Source organism: Eleginops maclovinus, chromosome 1 (assembly GCF_036324505.1).
Source record: "Eleginops maclovinus isolate JMC-PN-2008 ecotype Puerto Natales chromosome 1, JC_Emac_rtc_rv5, whole genome shotgun sequence".
NCBI classification, from domain to species: domain Eukaryota; kingdom Metazoa; phylum Chordata; class Actinopteri; order Perciformes; family Eleginopidae; genus Eleginops; species Eleginops maclovinus.
This window is the reverse complement of record NC_086349.1, coordinates 11,717,992-11,742,152: the sequence shown is the minus strand read 5'-3', so window position 1 is coordinate 11,742,152 and position 24,161 is coordinate 11,717,992. Positions and strand designations below refer to the sequence as shown.

Below are 24,161 nucleotides of genomic sequence, written 5' to 3'. Positions count from 1 at the left end.
CCAAAGAGCTCCTCTTCCAGTTTCATGGAAACTTTGCTGCTAATCTCCATAACCAAGAATTCTGAAATGTCATCGAGGTATATCTGTCCATCTGCAGGTCAAGAACGATATTAATCTCACTGTTTGGGGTTTTCACGTTATACTTTGGAGAAAGACTGGCATTGTTTTACAGATTATTATCAATTCAGCGCAAGTACAGACTGTGAAAATGACAGAAGTCTGCTTATGTAACTTTGTAAACGGACGCCAAAAATACATGTATTAATATAATACATGTATACACATGCTTATTGATCAGGCTAAGTCCATAACACGCAAAAAAAGTAAGAAATTGTACATTTTTAGAAATGAAATTCATACATATACAGTGTATATTTGAGCTCTGTTCGCATGTTTGTGTCATTCGAAATAAAGCCATGCTAGTTCTGCCAGTTGCTGATACTATCCACAGTCACACGAGAGGGTTTTTTAGGCCAACAGACACAGATTGCGGTGGAACGCGGCGGAGATTACTGTCCATCTTTCTCTCTGATCTGTTCTTTGCTCACTGATGACTTCTGTTCTAACCCCACTCTCACTCAAGTTCAGTCCCCATTACTCCAAGGACCTGAAGCATGAAATAGGCTCCCAGCATGTGGATGTCAGATTCTGTGATGTTAAAGAAGCGGCTTCTTGATCGACACTGGCTGACTCGAAGGGAGAGAGTCACATGGTCATTTAAATGCCTTTGATTTAAATAAACATTGACAACCTCGAATTACGTAGAATTCAGGTCGTAGCTTGTGTAGAGAAAGCATCAAACTGAGAAATCCATCTTTGCTGTCTCGAGGTTACAGCTTTTCTCTTTCTTATATGATTGTTGTGAATACATTTATATTTTACACCCTCATTAATCCATTCAATGTTTAAAGCTTCAGTCGAAGATTCAGAGTTGATAGCATCTTCCCCCTTTATAATCTTCCACCTTGAAGGCAATAATGAGTTTAAATGAAGCTAAAGACCATGGGGAATGAGGCTTGCCTTAACACTGGTGTGCTCGTCAATAAAAGGCAATCCATCCCCTTATGTGTTATCCCGAATTCCAATATCTCTTCATCACTGTCTCCGTTTATACAGAATATTAAACCCTGATTTCTGTGATTGAGTGCCCCAAGGCAAGATGTGTTTTTTTTTCCTTTCTTTCCGTTCTCATCAGACATGACCCTGTCATCTCCTCGGGCGACGCAGGGATATTGTTCTGCTCATGAGAATTGACTAGCTAATCCAGAGCAAAGCACTTCCAGGCAGCAGACACTGCAGGCTGCATCCATCAGTCAGAGCTTAGGCGTTACTGCCGTCATGAGCCACTGATGAATTTGCTATCAATGGTCCATAAAGATGTGTGTGTATGTGTGAGGGAGACAGAGATACAGACACACACACTGAACTGTATTAATGACTCCTGCATCTCATTAGAGATGAAGGACTCAGTGCTAGAATAATGTTAAATAGCTCACATCTCAGACCGTTAGTTGCAACCAAATTTAGGGAGCAAAATTGATCTTTTTGCATGTTACAAACTGTTCATGTTTATCGATGAATGCTGACCATTTTCAAATTCAGTCTATACTGTTTTTTTTCAAGCAACTCTTGGTTTCCATTCATTCCTGTAGAACATAAAAATGAATCAGCAATCCTTCAATTTTACTGTAATTCATTAGAGTTAGTCTGCGTTTATCTTAATTCAACATTTATCTGCGTTTATCTTCATCTTTTTTAAATGATTTGGGAAAAAATAGAAAGAGATTTGATGTTAAAATGTTTATTTATCATCCGCTCTAAATCATTGTTATGGTACTTTAATGAGGGCAAATCTCCAGACAGTGCAAGTAACAGGCAAAGTGGGGAAATTGTTATAATTTGCAATGCAGTTTGTCCAGTGAGTTTTTTTGTCGTGAGGACACAAACACATTCCCCTAGGAATTAAAGGTCACATAATGGCTGCTGTTTGCATACATATCTGCAAAGGGCAAACATTAATCAGGACCCCATCATGCATTCAATTATGTGCAGGGGAGAATTTTTCAGCCTGAATAAAACTTTCTTAACATTCTCAGCATTTTTGCTAAATTGAATAATTCATCAGATTAAGAGTCGATGCTCTTGAAATGAAATGTATTTCTATAAAAGCATCTATAACACCATTGAGTGCACAGAATTTTCTAACATTGTAGATCTCGAAATATAACCATAAAACCATAGAATGTATGGGCTTGTGAATGTATGAATGTATGGGCTTCCTGGGATATAATCATTATGGGAAATGGAACCGTGTCGGAGAGGGTGCATTAGCCTGGAGGCCCTCTTGCATGTAGTTCCCTACTGAATAACACTGCGGATTCTCATGGATTTTATAGGAGTGTAGCTGGTAAAGTGCTCTCTCTGTGGCTCTTTGCCCTGTCGCACAGACTGTACAGTAGAGGCAATGGAAAGAGAAGACTAAACCTAAAGACCCCGGCTCGAAATGTGTCTTAGATTAGCATCTGCATATAGGGAGTGAAAACAGATTATAACATGATTGCATTGCTTTTGCAACATTTTTGTCACCCCTAGAGCTTACTGTACTACCATGTTTGTCCTTGACATTATTTAGTTCCAGTATTAAAAAAGAAAAAAAAGAATCTGCTCTATAATCACATTATATTAGCATGAGCTCCCTCAAGTAGATGTTTGAGTGTTGGGGAGGGTAAACCTTTTAAACCAGCATGGGATCAGTTTCAATGTAATGATTCAAGCAGAGCCACGTTTGAGTTGTGAAGTCCAAAACAAATAAGAGGAAGTGGGCTGTCGCCTCCCATCATGGAAGCACTTGCTGCTCAAATTCTTGACCCGGACTGCTCTTTCATTCCCCTTTTCATTCAACACTTTCCAGATTTGGTTTTTTTGTCCTGCACAACTGTGGTACAATATGATCTGCGTTCCAGCTGTGGCTCAGGTTTTGCTGTACAAACATAGACCCAATTATCTCTGCTGGAGAAATTATGTTGAAGACTAAAAGCATTTCTTTCCAACATTGTCCATTTATTTAAAATGACATATTATAGTAATTTTCCGGTTCATTTTTTGTATATTGTGCCTCTACTGTGACATGTTAACATGCTTTAATGCTCAAAAATGGATTTATTCTCATACTGCTTCAGCAACTCTTTTTACCCTCTGTCTAAAACCAGAGCCTGTCTGCTCTGATTGGTTAGCTGGCCGGCTCAGTTGTGATTGGTCAAACGCTTAGAGATGCCCTATCACGCATAATGTGTTGGAGCAATAGCCAATGGAATTAAGGCAGGCAGAGGGGAGTGCTGGTGACAGAAACCCCTTCTGGAGTTTTTGCCTTTGCAGACCATTTACATGCTAAAAAAAAAAAAACCTATACTAAAGGAAAGGGAAAACCCACAAAAGCATAATATGTTCTCCATAAATACGACGTTTTTCATGAAGATGTATTTTTGAAGGAATCTATTATGCCCCATTGTAGCTGCTTTTGGTATGCTGTCTGTTCACATGTTGATTTTGTCAGATAGGATATTTTATTGCAGTAATTGAAGCAGTACACACATAATGAGCCTAAATCACCAAGTTATTATTGAATTAATGAATTGTTAGTGTGCCTGCTCTAGACTGCATATGTGCACAACAGCTATAGATTTAGATTTTTAGATTTGTTGTCCCCTGGGGGAAATTCCTTTTCACAGCACTGTACACAGTATGAATATAATATATAAACAACAAACCATACCACAAAAAACAACAGACACCCATTCTATCTGCGACCACCTGCTCTCTTACTGTCATTGTGGTCCTGCGCTATATGTCTTCACTCTGCAAGCTGGCTGAACAAGAATTCTGTTGGAACAATAGGACTGTTAATTGATGTTGTCTCCAGTAACAGGCATTTAACCCCATCCTGTTTTTCCCTCCAACTCACTCTGAAGAGGGGAGAACCAATCTAAAAATGTCCCCCCTCTAGACACTTACTGTCATTCCCTATCAATTTTCAACCTCCAATCCCATTCCATTGCCTAGTCCAATTTCAGCTGCCTCATGGCCACTGGACACTCTGACAGATTGCTGGACCTCTTGCAAGTTTTTGTTCTAAATCCTGCTGTTTTTGTAGCAGGGGAGGAACTGGAAGAGAATAGAACAGTACAGGTTGAGAGTGTTTGTGGGAGACAATGAGAGTGATGGAGAGAGCTATAATGTGGCACTATGGAATGAGATTTATTCATTACCATGTCTGAATTAACTTTGTAGATCGAGAAAAATCACAAAGTTGAAATAGATGCATTTTTTCTCCTCAAATGTTTCATCTATTTTTAGCATCATTAAATCCAGGAAACGACAGATTTTATGTCACCAGAGAAGTGCTGATATTTTGGAAAAATGTTACGACTGGTTTCTAACATACCGAGGCTGTTACTCAAAGGCTGCAGGATTATTCAGGAAGACAGTTTCAGCCATTTTGCCTGAATCATACAAATAGGAAATGACACTGATCAGATTCATAATTTACTGGTACCCAACTGCATGTCAGCTGATGCATGGATGCTATTATGCAAATGCACACATTTAAGCAGATATTTACATCGGTGGCCGGGGATGGGGATTTTATTTACTGTTTCAATGAATCATAATGACTTCAGGCGATTCCGTTTATGGAATTGAAACTGAATGGAGGCAGATGGAGGGAGGGTCAATGAATGCACATATTTCTTCCACAATCAAGTCAGAGAATAGGATCAATTGTCATTAGCACTGGTTTAATTCCTGGGGCGCAAGACTTCCGTCGGTGAAACACAAGCCTGTACTATTTAAAGAGGCTTCTCACTCAAGATTCTGTGTACTTCTGGATACTGAGTGTATTGTGACACTAGTTTAATTTAAGAGAAAGTTGCAGAACTTTTAGGGGTGTTTTTATTCTCGTGTATTTTCTTAATACTATTGTGAATAGCTTCATTTAGCATGTAGCAAGGACACTTTCACCTCAATCTGCAGAATCCTTAGCTTTACAGTTTTGCTTTCTATTGGGTTTTAGCTAATGCTTTAGCTACTGTTACTGTTAGTTGATGTTTAAACTCATTGAACTTATACTGTCATCTTTGGTTCCTGCAGGCAGCTGTTTTCAGGGAACATGCTCTAAAACCTGATGTTAAACATCTATAGAGCCAAGGATTTCCCTCAAGAGACCAAATACAGAGCAAAAATATAGTGAATATTTGGCATGCATAGATGTTCAGAAACAACTCAAAATGAATGATAGTGTTGCCATTTAACTGCTAGATGCGTATATGACCAACTTTTTGCAAACATGTTCGCATCTCAGCATGGTGATGGCTAGCAGCTAGCGGTGCTAACTGCGCAGACAGTGCAGACAACAGCAACAGTAATGATAGAGAAAAATTTGTCTCAACATCAGGAGGAACCAGAGCGTGAGTTCAGCATTTCCACAGTGTTTCAGCGGTGAAGAGCAGAGGCTATTAGCTAGCCACAAATAGGACTCACATGCGCAAGCATCCACTTGTGGTCAGACTGTAAACAAAGCCCAGAGAACTTCAGGTTGCATCACACAAATGGGGAGTGACTTCATCCTCTACTCAGAACGCCATTACTGAACTATCTCTTTAAACAGCAAGTTGTTTCTACAGCAATTCTCTAAATGCTGTATATGTAACCTTTAAATATTCAACGATATGCTATACTATAGGTCATATTAACTATGTTGTAGCTTTTATTCAAGAGCAGAGAATTTGCTGCCTCTGTCAGCCATCAGGGAACAGGTGGTGCTGAAGGCCGAGCTAACAGCAGAGTCAGCAAACATCCGACCCTGAAACATCCTCTCATCCCCACGAGTATTGAGGGAGTGATGGCAACAAGGTCCCACGCACACGCTGCAAATGAAACACAAACTCACTGTGTCCTCACACACTCGACAGAAACATGTCTTTTTGAATTGTCTTTTTTTCTATTTGGGAAGAGAAATAATTAAAGCCAGAAGGATATTGCTGACAGTGGAGCAGGAGTCCAGCTAAAACAGCAGCCTTGGTTGAGGCATGTAACATTTAAATGTGGTTTTGCGGTGAAATGATTTCATAAATAGAATCTGAAAAAAACTATTTATATTATTTTCCTTCCAGGGTTACATTCTTTTTTACATTTCAATTAACTAGAGCTGGCTGTGGCTTAGGAATAGCAGGCCCACTTTTAATCTCATTGTTGACGGTTTGATTCCTGACTGTACATGTCAAGTGTCTTTGAGCGAGACGCTAAACCTCAATTTAACCCCATGCAAGCAGGCTGACACCATCAGTGTATAAGTGTGTGTATGAAAGAAATCATTAACACATGATTGCTGCTGTTTTAAAAAGTGCACAGTATTTAAACAATCATTAAACATTATTTAACATTTGTTGAAAGAAAAAGAACAAAGGAAATTTAAAAAACAGAAAATTAAACAAAAGATAATTCAATTATTTGCATAGTCATTAAAGTGCTGATTTGTGATCGTCCCACTTTTCCTGACACAACCGTTGGCAGGCGACCCTCCATGGGAATGAACTGCACGGAATCCAGAGGGGAGAGAGGAGGAGATTACTTTTATCAGGAAGCTCCCACTCTGACTTTCATTTGTAATGCAGAGCTTATAGCGCATGCTTCTCGCCAACCTTCAGGAGATGCGGACATTGAAGAATAGGTGGCTGTCTCGCTCCCCTCTACCTCACTTCCACCCTCCCCCCACCCTCTGACTGTCTTATCTAGAGAGCTCCAGCACTGTGCTCACCTGCTTAAAGCTGGAAAAGACAATAACATATCTGTTTCCACCTCACACACTTGATAATAACTGCTGTGGCATACTGAGACAGGACATCTTGCATTTCCTATCATAGCTAGTGAGGGCCCTTTTGCCCGGTAGAGTGTACAAATTGTAGACCACCTGGGTTGTCTTATTCAGTGTTATGAACCTAACACTGAGTGGCCCAATGTTTCATTTAGTGTCAGTATTAGGGTATAACATCTAAATCTTCCCCATACCTTCAGTTTTTTTAATGTTACTTTTTTTCCTTGGAGTTTCTGTGTCCTGTTGAGTCTTCCAGAATAGGTGATAGTTGTTATATCTTTCACCCCTTCTTTCTCCCCATATATTATACATGATGTTTTTAATGGTGCTATAACATATACTGTATGTCAATAAATGAAATACAGTGGGGCAAAAAGTGGGTATGCACTATATGCGATGCATAGGGGCGCCAAACCAGGGCGGGCGCCAAAGCGATGGTAAAAAAATATATATAATTATAATAAAATAAAATTGGTATTTTCTTTATGTTTCTGCAGTTGTGCGTTTCTAAATAGTTTCTGCATTTCCTTAAGGTTATATAACATTTTAGAGGATTAACTAGAGAAGGGCACCCTATCTCATAAGATTACATCATAGAATTTTCACATTGAAGAGGGAGCAGGGGAGAAGGAGATGGCATGTCAAGGGATGCGACAACAGTTAAATAAGTGGATGGTGAAAGGCAACAGGTAGGATGATTTAAAGTGTGACGTGACAAAAGCTACATTATTGTTAACAGAGAGGGTTCTAAAGGATCTTTGTTTGTAGGCTTACTTTTGCCCTTTAAGTCATTATGTTGCATTGGTTATAATGATAATGTTTGTAACTGTTTATTATTTAATTATGGTAGGCCTATAGTGGCTGATATACTTTAAAATAAACCCATATTATTTAAAGCCCATACATGATGAGGTCCGGCAGACTTATTTATTTATTATTACTATTCAAAATTGTTGCTGCATACCCCCCTGACACTGGGTAGCTGCGCCCCTGAACGTCAATAACATTGAACATGCTCTTCAATGTATGTTTGTAAGGTAAACCTTCACATTTTGATTAAATCTGTTGCAGCTCTGATGCTCTCCTGTAGAGCGGGAATGCAGTGGTTTTTGTCAAGTGTCTAAAACTAATCTGATCATAAAAAGAGGCATGAAACTCAATAAGGCAAAGGCAAGTTTATGGATATATAACACTTTTAATACACATTTATTTCAAATGACATTAAAACCACACCAGAAATAGAAATATAATGTTGTATTATTGTATTTGCTGGTTTGTGTACGTTTTTTGCTGCATGAAAATAAATGCTATTTCCCTGTGTTTGGTTCTGATAATAAAGGGTTAACCGACAACTACCACTGGGGCAGCAAGTGACCCTTGTGTGTATCTTTGTTGAAATCATATTTATTTAAAGCTGTGCAATGTCCCACTCTAAATATGTGATACATGTAAACACCAGCAAGTTGTACAATTACAGATTAGCTGTTTGCAATAACAAGAAAAGTTCTCTCTCTTCAGAAATCCATTTTTATGTCATTGTTTTCTTTTCATTATCTATCTTTTTACATTGATCAAAGTCACAGCTTGCTAACATATTTCTACGGCCAAGTTGATGTTTATAGAACTTGTCAGTATCTCAGCATCCGAAGATTTGTACTTGTGACTTGTTCTGCAATTATTCAAATCTTTGCAGCCACCAAAGAAGCTGCTTGATTCTGCAAGGGAGTGTGTGTTATTCAAACCGTTATTGTACACCAGTATGAATGGGATGGCTGTAAAAGATGAAAATGATCCTTGTCATTTATTTATGACTCCTTGCAGTGCCACCATGCACAATCAATACACGCAAACCTAATGAACAAGTAATCAAATTGAGTCTGTGACTGTTATAGGATTTTTAAACACCAATGAACTGTGTAGAAGGGGCCAGCTCTTTGCGTTGCCAATAAGGCTGTTGCTGCTTGAGTTGCTCCGTAAAATGTGGTTCTATTATCGGCTCCATTAGCCTAGGTATACTTCTGTGTAATGACACTCCAGCCGCCAACGTTTTTCTCGCGACCCTTCTCCTAATAACCCCTTTTACATTTCATTTTCATTTTTTGGAGGGTGCCTGTTATTCTTAACCACTTTCATGCAGTCAGTGAACACAAATTAAAGGACTCCAGAGCCCTTGGAAGCAGGTGCACATCATGAAATGGTTTGTTTTAGTTTCAGGGGAGGAAAGGTGCAAGCTAAAGTAATCCATGTGGTGCTAAAAATGCATCAGAGAATGGCTCCATACACCACATATCCTCCGTTATATAGTTGGTTGTCACAGTTTGCTGTTGAACCGCCTCTGCAGTCCTGATGTAACATATCAATCACAACTGTGGGTGCTGGAGGGGAAGATTGGAGAGTAGCACATCTGCTGTAAGAGGAGTGGAGAATGGGCTGTTAGTGTACAGGATCAGAGATGAATGTGCCATTCACATAGGAGAAAGTCAACAATATACAACAACAATAAATGTGTCACAGGTGACACATGCAGGGAGTGCACAGAAAATACTGTCTTTGTGAAGCTCATCATGTTCACTTCAGGTGCAATATTTTAAGTCCTTGTTTGTGGTGGTGTTGTTGTCATGGAGAGCATTGCATAGTTAAGTATTCACTATCTGCAATTTGTGTTGACAAAATAATAGAACTCATCCAATTTTGTGAAACTAAAGTTTCAACGTTATGAAAAAGATAATGGTTGCAGTTTAAACAAAGGTATTCTTAGTTTATTGTCCTCTTTGAGATATAAAATAACACAACTTTACAAAGTAGGCTAAATTATTGCTCAGTGTTGCATATTGGGCTGCATTACCCAGACATGGTTTGGTGGAAATGTAAAGATTCTTAAAGTGTTCTGAATAATAAATTACAGATTTCTTAGTCTCACTGATAGTGTATTTATGGCAAAATACAGCACACAGTGTTAAATAGGCACGTTTACTGTCTGAGAAGGTTATTCCCACTGATTCTCTGCATTTGATTCTCTGACTAACATTGCTATAAATTCACTTTTTGCTGTGTATGCTGATCTTTTCCCTACATTTCCACACACAATAATGATATTCCTCCTACCCTTTACTAAAAGTGTAATCTTAGTCCGGTCTTGACTTTTCCTCTCTGAGTATTTTTTGCATATCCAGTCTCCTATTCTCAGTTCTCCCATTCATCTATGATTGATTTTATTTTGCAGACAGTAATATGGTGCTGGCTATGTGATTATGAAGTCGATTTATGCAACGCACTTGATAATGGAGCCATGTGAGATTGAGGATCCATGAAATAGTGCAGAAGGATTGTACTTATCCTTACATAAATTACCCTCCATATGTCCAGCGCCGACAAGTGCATTTAAAAAACGTTTTGGGTTTAATATTTATTTTCTTGAGGTCTAATGAGAGAACTTAAAGAGGCCCTATTTTCAGGTTCATATTTTGTGCCTTTATTGTGACATGTTTACTTGCTTTAATGTTCAAAAAGCTCTTTATTTCTCTCATACTGCCAGTGCTGCAGCACCTCTTTTCACCCTCTGTCTGAAACCAGAGCCCAGTCTGTTGTGAGTGGTCAACGGCTTAGAGATATCCTCCCCTTCAAGCACGCTTTAACACACTTGTAATGTGTTGAAGCAACAGCCAATAAAAGAGTGGTACATAGTGATGTCCATATGTTATGGAAGTAAACAAGGATTACAATTGATGTGCTTCAGGTAGGGGGGGGGAGTGTGTGGGAGAGAAACACTATGGAGTTTAACCTTTACACACCATTTGCATGTACATACATCTATATAACACACTACAGGAAAAGGAAAACGTCAAAAAGCAAAATAGACCCACTTTAATGTGGCACATTTGTCTGCTGTCACTTGTTTTGAAGCCAAGTGAAGTCCTCGCTGCTGCTAATTCTTTAAAAGCATTTGACACATTTCCAGAGAATCATATTATGAGAAAACATCTGTTTCAGATCTGTTATTGTTGCTTCTTTAACAGCAGTAAATATTTAAAGGTCACACCTCTCTCCTTTTCTCATAGTTCCTTCCAACAGGTTTAACATCAATATAATAATAATTAGCATAGATACATTTCATTATAACATCAACGTCTTGTCTCTTCTCATCTCTTGGACCCCACCCACATCTTTGATGCTTATTATCCAGAGCAATTTGGCAATGCAGTTATTGCAATTTCAAATACAAACCATGACCTCCTGTGGTGATGTTAAATCGATTTTACATTTCACGCATAACCATCCCTGCAGTGGCGTAGCTTTTCAAACGGAAACAAACCTCTGAGATTGAATGCATGTGACCTTTCTCTAGCTACTGGAGTTACATTGTTGGCTTAGAAACTGTTCAGCCTGTCATAATCAAATCAAAAAGCCACACGTGCTTTTAATCTGAATATCTTGAGCAGTGTTTTGATTTTTGCTAAAGCTCCATTTTGTCTTTCTGTGTGTTGTAGTCCTGCTGCGCGAGGAGGTGGCCCAGCTCCAGGAGGAGGTGCACCTGCTGCGGCAGATGAAGGACATGTTGAGTAAGGACCTGGAGGAGACCCAGGGAAGCTGCTCTGCTGACGTGCTCTCTGCCACCGAGCTCCGCGTGCAGCTGGCCCAGAAGGAGCAGGAGCTGGACCGGGCCAAGGAGGCTCTGCAAGGTAAGGGCATCGTCTGTGTACAAGAAGCTGAGTGTGATACTTTCTACACCGACATCATTACTGTCATATGGACAATGATGCTGCAAGACATAGAAGGCCAACATAATAACATAATCTGTGTTATTCATTTTTTTTTCAAATGTATTGGAATGATATGCAGTACTTTCGAGTAATACACATTAAGAGAATAGGGTTTATCTAAGGAAGATTGGGAACAATTCATCCTTTTGCCCTTTTCCCCCCTAAATATTCCTTTCAAATATTAAACGCTGTTACCAGAAAAAGCTCTTTATTGTTCCAACATCTGGAAGCCATTTCCTTACAAGAAAAGTTATCCAAATTGGTAAATGTTGAGTTTACTTTATCTGTCGGGGGCATTTCACATCAAACACAGAAAAAGAAATATTTAAATGAGCTACCTTAAAAAAAGAATCAAACATGATTATTTTCAAGCTAACAAGCAAAAAAAGCTTATGAATAAACATAAGAAAGTTCAGTACACCTACACACAAAGGAATTATACAACAGGAAAATAATTGTTTTTCTTCAACTCACAATGAGAAAAGAACAATTGATACCCGCCTACTGAGCATTTGAACATTGTGTACATTTAAAAAGCCCCAATTTGATGAACAAACAAAAGTAGTAGTGTGGGTGGGTGTGCCCCTTAGGGTGGAATTGTGAAAATTGAAAGTATGCATAGCAGAGTGATGTTGCAGCAAATTCTCCATATCGGCTGAATACATTTTGTCATCATTCTGCTCCCAGCTGCTTCAGGGTTTTTCTTCCTCTCGCTGTGTTTTGCTCCATAGGGCTTAAAAACCTCCATGCATTTGTTACCATAATGTTAACATGAGTGTCTATAACAGTATTGTAAATGCTGCCCATTTGCTGCATTATGGTCCAGCAGTGGCTCAGTCAGTAGGGGCTTGGACTGGGAATCGTAGGGTCGCTGGTTCAAGTCCCCGAACAGACTTGAAATATGGAAGTGGACTGCTACTTGGAGAGGTCTCAGTTCACCTCCTAGGCCCTGCTGTGGTGCCCTTGAGCAAGGCACCGGACACCTCCAATCCCCCCTCCCCATTGCTCCCCGGGCGCTGCACGATAGCTGCCCACTGCTCCTAGTACTAGGATGGGTTAAATGCAGAGGACTAATTTCACTGTGTGTGCTCTGCTGTGTGCATGTGTGTGACAAATAAAGAGGGTTTCATCCTCCGATTCTATCTAGGGTTTCATCCTCCGATTCTATCTTCTATCTATCTATCTATCATTAGCATGTTTGCTGCTTGAGAGATGGTGCGTTTTCTTTTTTTGTTTGAGAGAGGACATGCACTCTTTGACTTTTTAAAAACAAGCTGCTTCACACTGCAGGCAAATCACGTGTCTCTGTTCCCACTCTGCACCACCCACAGGCCCTGATGTCACACAATGTACATGCAGCTCTGACGGAAGATTTGATGAAAACATCTAAATGTCAACATGTCTGTATGAGCTGCACTTCAACTTTTCTGATCAATTTTTATTCCTATTTCTTTCTTTTTTATAGAATTTCTCGCATAAAGCTTTTTTTTATAAACCAAAGACTGCATTTAGATTTCACATAAAAAAGACTTGAATGCTGTAATACTTTAGAGATTTGATTTGAAAGAAAAAAACATTCAAGGCTCATGTTATGATCCGGTGAAATAAATTAGCAATAGGAAATGTTCAGGACATTAATTAGGCATTGCAGAACACCTTGAAATGAAGGAAATGTCTTAATTACTTCACGGGTTTTAAAGGCTTATGTCATTTACAGACTTTAAGACTTGAGAGCTCACTTCAAGTGGCCCAAAATAAATTTAAATCTGTGAATGATGTATTTTGTTTATACATGCTGCCTTTCTCAAGTAGAAGACCTGTGTTATTTTACATGCGAGTGTTGATAAGAATAAGATGTGAAATATGGATGGTAAAAGAAAATGTGTTGTCTGAATTGTTTTACATTGGAATACTGATCTCTAATTTAATTAGAGGTTACAGAAAAATATCATTATCAAAAACAGAGCGTTCTCTGATGAATTAACAATGTTTAGTTCAGATTCCGGTCTGTAAACAACTAATAAACAAAGTATTTCTGTTTATCTTTTATGCATGAGTGTATGAAAAATGGTAATACATAGAGACTTGCACAAGGTAAAGTAATGAACAAGTTCTGCACTGTGCTGTGTATTGCAGGGCATTAAGCAAAGATGTCATCAGCGTGGCAGTGAATCTCTCTTTTCAAAGAAAAATGGCCCATGGAACGAGGCAGAGCACAAAACCCGCGTTTGCTATCAGACAAACACACGACATGCTGTCAGGGGATTCTGTTACTGGGACATTTCACTTGACACGTGCAGCCCACGCTCTTTCAAAGAATTGAATGAAAACAAAACAGATGGGGGCAGAGTAGAATAGAGCAACACATCAAATAAATACTTATCTGTTTTTGGTTATCTAAACAGAGAGCCTCATACTGTTGATTGTGTGTCTCAGGCTTGGTAATGAAGGCCAAAGCCTGCAGAGCTCAGCAGGCGCTGACAGATATCAGCGGCTAATGAAAGCTCCATACAGAGAGACTTGGGTAGTGCTTAGGAGGTCCAGAAACGATAAGCATGGTGGATCTCTTCTACAATTAAGAAGGGGTAGTGGGGGGGGTAACGAAAACTAACTGTTGACATATTGAAGTTTTGTTGGAATTGCTTCAGAGAGGCAGATTTAAGCTCTTTAGGCATTCCTGTTTGTGTTTTGCTTTAAAAGCCATGTTATATACGTATATGAGAATATGTTGGCCCTAAAGTCACCTATGGAAAAAAAACACATATTTGCAGTCAGTGCTGAAAGCAGTAAGATTACTAAATTCTTTATATTTTATATTGTTATTTTCCACATGACCAGGCCCATACAGCAATAGCAGGTTCCAAGCTCTTTTGTTAGTCCACGGTTGTCACACTCTATCTTCATACACTGACACTGTAGCTCGCTCAGATCAACAAGGATACTGTTTTTAAGACAGCTATGAAAAGCCAGAAACAGTTTAAGCTAGCTTTTTGCACTTTGATTGCATTTGTTGGTTATCAGCCAGGGAATTTTGGCTTTGTCCACAACAATATTTACTGTGAGCTGAGAGTGGAATCACATCTATCATCCCATTTTCTTGTTTGTGTTGATTTTCCAGCTTCTTCCACCAAATGCATTCAAGCTCCATGGCTAAAGTACTGCAGACTGATATTATGTTGATGAGCTTAGAGTCTTTTTGCATCTTCATAGGTGTTTTGTGTTTCTTTGTGGTCATTTTCAAGTATCAGTCTGGTTAGTACATGTATTTATTGAGTGAAATTACCTAGGTGAACGCCAGAGAGGGGTCTTTATAATCTGCCATTTCCATGCCAGCCATGCTAAACAATGGAGAGAAAAATGGAAAAAAGAAAAGTCAGACAATGACCAAATGATATGAAAAGCAAAAATCTTCAGGAATCAAGAACATTAAATGTGGGAAGCAGAACAATATACTGGCTAGTACACATTTTTAGTGCTATTTTAGAGTAGATAACCAAAGACTTTTAAAACCGTTTTCAGCATGTTTTGGGAATAGAACGCTTAACATCTGTGCCTGAAAAACAGGTGCATTAACGTCCAGCGACAGGTAAATGCACAAGTTTTGAAAGACCACACTCAAGAACAGGCTGAAAAGTCTTCCCTCATACCAAACAAAGACACGCAATGACTGTGCAAAGGTGATATGACAACAAACACTCTTATTCCTTCCTCAAAGGCATTCATGGTGTTGACTGATGGAAGCAGTGGTGTTACAAATGAGAGAGAGCTTGAAAGAAAAAGTTTAACCCCACTTGGTACATTTACAGTATGACACTTGGCAGATTAAATTGGTTTTGATTGTTTAATAGTCTCTTCAGTCGCTTCCCTTCCAATGTTCTTTAAAACTGGATTTCTGATTCAGATGTGAATCATTTGCTACCTTGAATGTATCTTGTTCTATAGGTAAACTACTTCATGATTTTTCTTTCACAAATTCAGAGGAAATTGACATTACTATTACAGGGCATTTTGACATTTAGCAGTAAATAACACAGGATTGACTTCTGAGGGCGGGTTTGTTCACAGGTCCTAGCTATAGTTTTGTTTACTGGATCACTCTGATAATATATTGTGTTTGAAGCTTCAACATAGAGCAAAATAGTAAATAAAAATAATAAATAAATTATAAATAGTTTTAGTTTTCAAGTGTCAAAAAAACAGCCAAGAGAATACTTCATTACCTAGAGCAATTTCCACATGCTGCCAATTGATTGGAGGCGAGATGTCGACCCTCCTTGATTCCCTCAGTATTTACAAGGCCGGCATATTGTGAGCATCCCAGTAGATGCTCTTGCAAAGTGTTTTTCTTTAAGAATGAGAGTGATGTGTGGGGAACTTAAGTGCCCTGGGGGTTTTTATTGAAGTGATACCAACAGTTATTGTGAAGCTTTTTTTGTTTTAATTTATTTATTTTCTGCTTTGGATGAAAAAGCATAAGGCTGGAGCCTTGAAATAGTAGAGTGGATTATATGCATCATCCCCTATATTTACTCTCTGCCTCTGTAGATAATACCTGTTTACTTAGGGAACGGTTCACAGAAACCATTCTTACTGTGGATTGGACGGTTTATGTTTAAATTTCAGAGTTTCTTGAGCCTATAAATTCAAAGGGGAGAATCAAGAAAGGAATATTTTTCTCCCTTGCTGTCTCTTGTGTCTCTGCCTTTGTTTCGTGTGATGCCCACACCATTTCAATGTTAAGGCCTGAGCTCACTCCCACTACCAGACATTAGATGGTGAGCACTATAATTGTAACGTGGGTAATTGCCAACCTCTCTCAATTGCGGGTTTTGTTATGATGCCTATGGGCACCCAAGCAGAAGCTCTTGGGTTGGATTGCGTGCACATAGGGACAGATGACTGAAATTATCTTGACAATATCCATAGCCTAAAGTGGAGGAACAAGGAGGATAGAAAACTATTTTGTCTGAAATTGGCTGAGGAAGTAAAGTGTGTATCCGTTTACTCAACTTGTATTTGGACTTTTTCATTAAGGTTGAATCCAATGAATTATTGCTACGTATAGCTGGCCCTGGATGCCGTTTTTAATTAGCTATTTCCTTTTTGGATAACTGCTATCACTGAGGGACACACAGTCAATCCAAAGCTTAAATGAAACAGCTATGTATCATCAAAGCACAGTCTGCCTGCTGTGTTTAGAGTCATTTCACGCTACACCGTACCCACAAAGCTACTCTGTCTTTGACTACAAGGACTCTTCCTTCACTCACCGTTTAACGGCAACACACACACACACACACTCAAATCTCATTAGGCTTCTTAACCTGATTACATTGAAGTAATTGCAACTATTTTATTGGTGTTTTATTACAAATGAAGACATTGTATAAGACAATTCATTTTCTAAAACCGGAAAGAAATCATTCTCAGCTGATGTAAGCCTTTTTGGATTTATTTCCTTAATCCGTTGCAGCATTATAATAGTTAGTTACAAGGGTTTTTTTTTTTCAATTTGCACTCAATTCTTTCATAAATGGATGGTCTTTAGTGTGAACATGCATTTGTATCAAAGTGACCCCCTGGTTATAATAAAGAGATACTGTGTCAGTGTTAATTCATCAGCTGACCCTCGTTTTGTTACATAGCAAGCAGCTGAACCTGAGCTGTGAGTGTGATAGTCACTAAGAAATAGGTTTCTGATCTCTGTGTATCTGCACAAGGACTGCAGATGGGAATTAGCTTTAAACTTTAATCTGGCATATAGCATCTTGAATGTTTTGTCATGCATGGTCCTTGTTCAAAAGACATAATCATAACAACAACAACAACAACAACAACAACATTATTATTAATAATAATAATAATAATAATAATAATAGGCTCTCTAAAGATTACAGTTCGAGTCAATGTTGTTTTGGATGCAGTGAAGACAGAGAGGTGAGTAATGAGGTCCTGGTATGGGATCAAAGTGTGATTCTCACCATGATTCCCTAGTGTGTCAGATCTGCTGCCTTAATAGCTTGTGTACCCACTAATTCACACACACATACACACACTTAAATCACCCGTTAGTAGGCAGCGTTTGATGTATTTTTAATGGCTAGCTTCTAGGTTGTGCATACACTAATAACAAGGGGTCAAATGTCATCGCTGGTTTGTAGGATCGTGATGAAACATTAATTAAAGTATTTGGTTATCACCATGACTGCCAAGGAGTGTAATGCAGCATTAACATGACCTGCTCTACAGTACGGACTGTGACATATTACCAATGCACATATCAACCTCAAACAGGGAGTGTGTTTGTACTGATAAAAAAGAGGGGATGAGCGCTGTGCAGCTCTGAGGCTCCTACTTCATTATTCAGCTGGCAGATTTAAAATCCCAAACCGTGAACAATGGACTCCCTCCAATGAGCCGATGTCTCTTTTGTTCTCTTCCCCAAATAATTATGTTAAGAGCCGACTAAAAGCCTGTCCCTTCTCTTTAGGACTGAAGTTATATGGAGTAGGGTCAGTGTGAAGTGGTTTCATTCATTAATGTGAAGAACATCATTTTCTCAGTGGGTGTTGATAAGTGGTCCATCTTTTCTACCCAGTTTGTTGTTGCAAGCAACCTGAACTTGGCTTTCTATTGCACAATATTTCATGTATTGGAAAATATAAAGATGACATATGCCAAGAACCTACATTTTCACTCAAAGAAAGGGAATTGTTTGCCAACCCTTTATTTATCCATTTTCTTTAGTAGGAGACTGAAGTGAATACTTGATTATTGGAGCGAGTTTGAAAAGGCAAGTTAGGAAATGTTTTTCAGCTCGAATCAGGGCTGTGATCCTGTTAAATTGGTAACATAATAGATGGGGCACACCAGATAATAAAGGTTGTTATTTAACCGGAGAGAAGCAGTGAGTGGAATGTGAAACGCGTTCCACAGAGATGGCTCTGAACCACAGCCATCTCGTTGACTGAGTTTGATTTAGTTTTCTTCAATCAAGAGACTTCGGGGAGGCTTTCTCTTGGAGCTGAATAACATTTGACTCTTCATTATCCTTAGAATTACCCACAGAGTGTTCTTCCTCATAACATGTATTATATTCATGACAGTGAAAACCAAAAGTCAACCCTTCAAGTTTCCAACATGACCCCCTGTATGTGAGAAAGGTAACGGGAAATCATTTGTATCTTGATTTTCCCAAACAACAGCGGCTGAGTATATTGACTTGAAACAGAGGAAACTGGCTAGCATGACTCTATCTGAAGCATATCTAAAGCTAATGTATTAACAAGTTTTATGTTGTTTGGTTAATCTGTACAAACACTTGTTTTAAAGTGGCGTGTGAGTGACTGTTCCTTGGCTGGTCGCAGTAATTTAGCTAAATGTAGAAGAAGTCAGGCATGGAGCAGAGAGTCCAGTGTTTCTAATTTCAATGTTACCTCTCAGAAAGAAAGGAAAAAAACATGTTTTACAGAATATTTAACAACTCCTTTACTTATTTTTTTAATACAAAAAAGGCTCCTGTCAGTAATAACTCTCAGAGGACTGATGAGTTGGCCCACTGGTTGCAGGTAATCTAAGCCCTCTAGCAGCACAGTGTCAGAGAAGAGGCTTTTAGCCCGCTGCTGCAGTAGATGCTCACATTAAACTACTTTAAGCACAAGGGCTTTGGTAGCAGAAGAGGTTTCCTGTGGTGAGCTTAAAAACACTCTGTGTGTTTCTGGAGAATGTGTCAAGAGAGCAGGCAGGTCGTTTTGTTTCCAACATTGAGCAGTGAGAACAGGGGGATGGACTTTGGATGGTAAATGTTTGTTTTCCATGAGGCCTGATCTGCTCTTCTGTTACTTTTAGTTTCTGGATTTGCGTGCCGTTTTGCACATAGACAGCCATTGATGCATATTGTAAATGAAAAGGAATACTAGATTTGATTGAAAAAAAATTGTTGAAAAAAGCACTATTTATTCCTAGGAAAATAGGTGCTTGAATGGATAGCAATTCTCCATGAAAATACTATTATATTGAAGCTTCTTTCTCTCCATGTCTCCCTCCTCCTCCAGCTCTACGCACATTAGCTTCAGCTCTGTATGTTTCCCAAGTGGTTTCTTCTTTTCATCTGGTAATAATTATTGGAGGCTTTGACCGAGCCACCAAGTATGTTAGTCATTAATATGGCTGTCAGAAGGAGGAGACATGCTCATTCTTCCCCATCTTACCTATATTATTAAGCATAAAGAAATAGCAATGAGCCCCAAGGACTGTCTTAGTTCATTAAAAGTCTTCACACACTGGTTATAAATGGTTTGTACCAGTGCTAACATGATGTGAGAATGTGAATGGACCCCTTTTACCGAGTCACAGTGAGTGCTCTCTTGTATCCGACACCAGGAGCGGTGATGTTGCCAAACGGTCACAGGTGCAGGATGTGAGGCGGCAGCAACAGCGTTTTTGGCTCTTCTCAAAGACGGCTTTGATTTCACTTCCTGAGGCAGGTGCTCTGAGGTTTCCTGTTTCTCTTGGACCAATGAGAGATGTTTCTTGTCCTCGTTCGCCGGCTAGATTGGCTTGAATGTCTCTTTTTCTTCGGGAATTCCACCTGTGAAGAATAGGTGAAGGGGGAGTGGGAAAAAAAGAGTGACAGGAGAAAAATGAAGGAGAGGAAACTGGAGGGTGAATCTGTCCTTGTAAAAGTGCTCCTTCCATTCCAGCCGCCTGAGTGTGCTCCCCAGACAACAACTTGTGAATTTCACGCAATTAACCAGGCTGTGATATAAGTTAATTAATGACACGCAGTTGGCTCGGAGGGGGAAAAAAGAGAAAGGTGAACACATGATAACAAGCATCAAGAGGGAAGCAGAGGACTGTTTAATGTCATGAAATATCCAGCAGAGCTGCTGTGCGGTACAAAAATAGAAGAAAGTGAAGATGTCAAAGGTAGAGAGAAAAGGGGACAATACATTAAATCTAAATAAAGCATATGTTGTATTTTTGGGAAGATAGCTGTAGGCGGGTTTCAGCTTTAAGCAGATGTCTGGTGAACAGAATCGCATGAAAAGGGAGAGAAAATCAAGACATAGCAGGAGATGCAGAGGAGAGGAACAGGATATGTTGTCTTTGAGGAAATTAGAGCTTCTGTGAATAACTACACTCAACCTTATTCTTTATCGTGATGCGTGGGAGAGGAGCCAGAGGATTATAGAGTGTGGCAGGGAGATAGATGAAAGGAGAGAATGCAGCAGCAGAGAGGAGATTGACAGGAGGGTTCATGTGTGATTCACCTCTTTATCAACACGCAGCTACGCCACATTACGCCAGCAGCAGGCATATTTAATGTTTTCACTTAAAATGCTTCATACCTGAAAGCTCCTAATAAGTTAATCTTTCTTGATGAAGAATTTGTTCAAATCTGGTTTAATGAACAACATGTACATAACTTTTTACTGAATTCCCGATCCCCCCTTTTTTTAAAACCTGACATTAATAAGTAGCTAATGCTAATGCTCTTTTTTTATAAAGCAACATCTGAATAGGGAGGCATGACATTTTTGTTGAAATTACGTCAGTATGTTATTTAAATGTGAACATTGATATAATAACAAGAAGAAAAAGGAAGAAGTAGAGGTTTGACCAACTAGTATTTTCAGTATATGTAATCGACTAGTGTATTACTGTAATTTCACACATCCCTTACATCCCTGACCAAATATTGCTAGTCTCTGATGCTAACCAACAATACCCCCCTCCCCTTGTCTCTCCCTCTCTCTCTCTCTCTCTCGCTCTCTCTCTCTCTCTCTCTCCCTCATCTTCCCTTGCAGCCATGAAGTCGGACCGTAAGCGTCTGAAGGCAGAGAAAGCAGACCTGGTGAACCAGATGCAGCAGCTTTATGCCACACTGGAGAGCCGGGAGGAGCAGCTCCGTGACTTCATCCGCAACTATGAGCAGCACAGAAAAGTATGGAATCCATGTTCTGAGCATTAACATGCAAAAGCATCCATAAACTAAACAATCACTAGTTTCATAAATAAGTGAGTCCTTATATCAAAATATGTGTGCATGCAGTGTACAGTCTTTTTTTAGGTAAAATAATGGAAAAAGCTGTTTTTTATGAGCTAATTGTTTTGAAACTCTCCAATCTGGATTCCGATGCTCCTAGTAAGGTTTTAAATTACATTTATTTAAACACCGACAATGGGAAAATCACCATCTTAACACTGCTGGACCTCAGTGCAGCGTTCCAAACAGTTGACCATAAAATATTACTGGACAGATTGGAAAACTGGGTTGGACTATCTGGCAAAGCACGTGATACGTTTTAATCACATCTGCAGGATGGAGACAGTTTTTTGTGTCAGATGGTGATGTTAAGTCGCAAAAACACATATTACATGTGGAGTTCCTCAAGGCTCAGTTCTTTTCAATGTTTACATGCTTCCCTCTTGCGCAAATCCTGAGAAAAAACTATATTTCATACTATAACTACGTGGATGCTAGTAATACAGTAAGCCTTGACGACTATGGACAATTACAATCTCAAAACAACTTTGAACAAATCAGCAACTGGATCAGTAAACATTTCCTGCAATAAAATAAGGACTGAACTGTAAAGTATATTTTTAGGGCCAATGTAACCACTAAACTCGCAGGCCTGCTGCTCGAAACATCAGTCAGAGAGCTCCATCTTTGTATATGTTGACGATACCAAGAAATGTGAACCAATCCATCAGGATGTGTGTATTTACTAGGAGAGTGAGGATGCGGTGAAGGCCCTGGCCAAAGAGAAGGACCTGCTGGAGAGAGAGAAGTGGGACCTGCGGCGGCAGACGAAGGAAGCCACAGAGCACACGGGCCTGCTGCGCTCCCAGCTCGATCTCAAGGAGAACCGCATCAAGGAGCTGGAAGCTGAACTGGCCATGGTGAGACAGACAGACAGACAGACAGACAGACAGACAGACAGACAGACAGACAGACAGACAGACAGACAGACAGACAGACAGACAGACAGACAGACAGACAGACAGACAGACAGACAGACAGACAGACAGACAGACAGACAGAAGCTAGCAGAACATGCAAATAAAAAGAGGGCTGCACAAATATCCTTTTTACATTCATTTTAAAGAGTTCATTGAAATACACTATCAGTAGAAAACTACATTAAAATGTAATCATCTGTTGTTTTTTATATTGGGGCTTTTTGTATTCAGTTTAATCTTCCAATAATACATTTTTTATTATTATTATTATTATATTTATATATATTTATATGTATTTATTTTCTTCAGCAAGCAATTTGTTGTATTTTAAAGTGTACTGAAAGCATCTGGGCAGCAGAACTGTGTACACTTACATATCTATTTATTTAATGCAAGTTATATAGCAATATTATCACATGTTTACCTAATAGGGTGCAGCCCTAATACAAATAAGAAATGATAGGTTTCATTACAGTACGTCTGTCTGTCACTATTTAACCAATTGTGGTTGTACTGTATATAACCAAAGAGAGAAACCTCAAATGTACACTATAGCCTCCATCATGTCTCCACCCCCCCCCCCCCCCCCCAGATGAGTAACTGTGTCAATCAGAGAATGGAGTTCCGGGTGTTTGAGCGTGTATCGGACAGGGACTACTCTCCTAGGGTCAACGCGGTAAGATGGGCCCTCAACTTTGAAATTTGACCTTTCTTGACCCTCAACTCCCTGGGAATCTCTCCTGCTGGTGACCTAATGTGATTTTTTTGGAAAGCCCCCCCTCTTCCTAGCTGCACGTGTTCGACTAACCCCTCAGCTGCCCCTGATTGATCCCAGTGATCCTTACATCAGTGATCCTACGGGTTCCCACTGCGATTGATCTGAATGTGTTTTTAATTGAGCGAGGAAGTGCTTTGGGGGAAACATTCTGATGACTAATCATTACTTCTGAGGTCTGTGATTGTATTCTGTTTTGCATGTCAAAGAGTATGATTGATAATCGTTTGACCGCTGGTGGGGAGAGATGATTGCCACGTAGCTGATTGCTTCGGTGTTGATTTGCAGACTGCCGTCGCTTGGCATGGTGATAAGATGTGCACAATAACAAGCATTTGTGAAACACTGACATACAAATTGAAATCAGAAAACAGAAACAAAAGTTTTGACAGACACAAAATACACCTGCACAAACACATCTATTAAACTCCAGCAGCTCCTTGTGTTCTCTGTGAGAGATTGGTGTATTTGTGCCAAAAGCTAAAGAAAATGTTCCTTATCTCCATTTTCACATCCAACCAATCCCTGAGAAATGCTAAAAACCTCCTCCAGATATTCTTCCCTTTATTTTGTTCCTTCTCTGCGCTCTATGGAGGGGTAAGAAGAGATTTCACACAACAAAAGGCGAACATGAAATCAGCTGCATTTTTCATGAGACAACATGACATGAGGAGCCCAGGGGAGAGCTCACTTGTCTGCATGCACACAGAGACTTAGGACCAGTATTCTGGATACATATATAAACATTCACACATATGACAGATAAATAAAAACAACAATAACTGGGACA

At 39.4% G+C, this 24,161-nt stretch overlaps 1 protein-coding gene across 1 annotated transcript in view; it reads left to right on the top strand.

The window, feature by feature from the left end:
• kazna (kazrin, periplakin interacting protein a) overlaps nucleotides 1-24,161 on the top strand; it is a 157,438-nt gene that overhangs the window by 120,262 nt on the left and 13,015 nt on the right. The window contains exons 5-8 of the mRNA XM_063885327.1: nucleotides 11,356-11,547; nucleotides 21,438-21,574; nucleotides 22,366-22,536; nucleotides 23,189-23,272. Of these exons, the coding sequence (XP_063741397.1) occupies nucleotides 11,356-11,547; nucleotides 21,438-21,574; nucleotides 22,366-22,536; nucleotides 23,189-23,272 (584 nt within the window). The remainder of the gene's footprint in view (nucleotides 1-11,355; nucleotides 11,548-21,437; nucleotides 21,575-22,365; nucleotides 22,537-23,188; nucleotides 23,273-24,161) is intronic.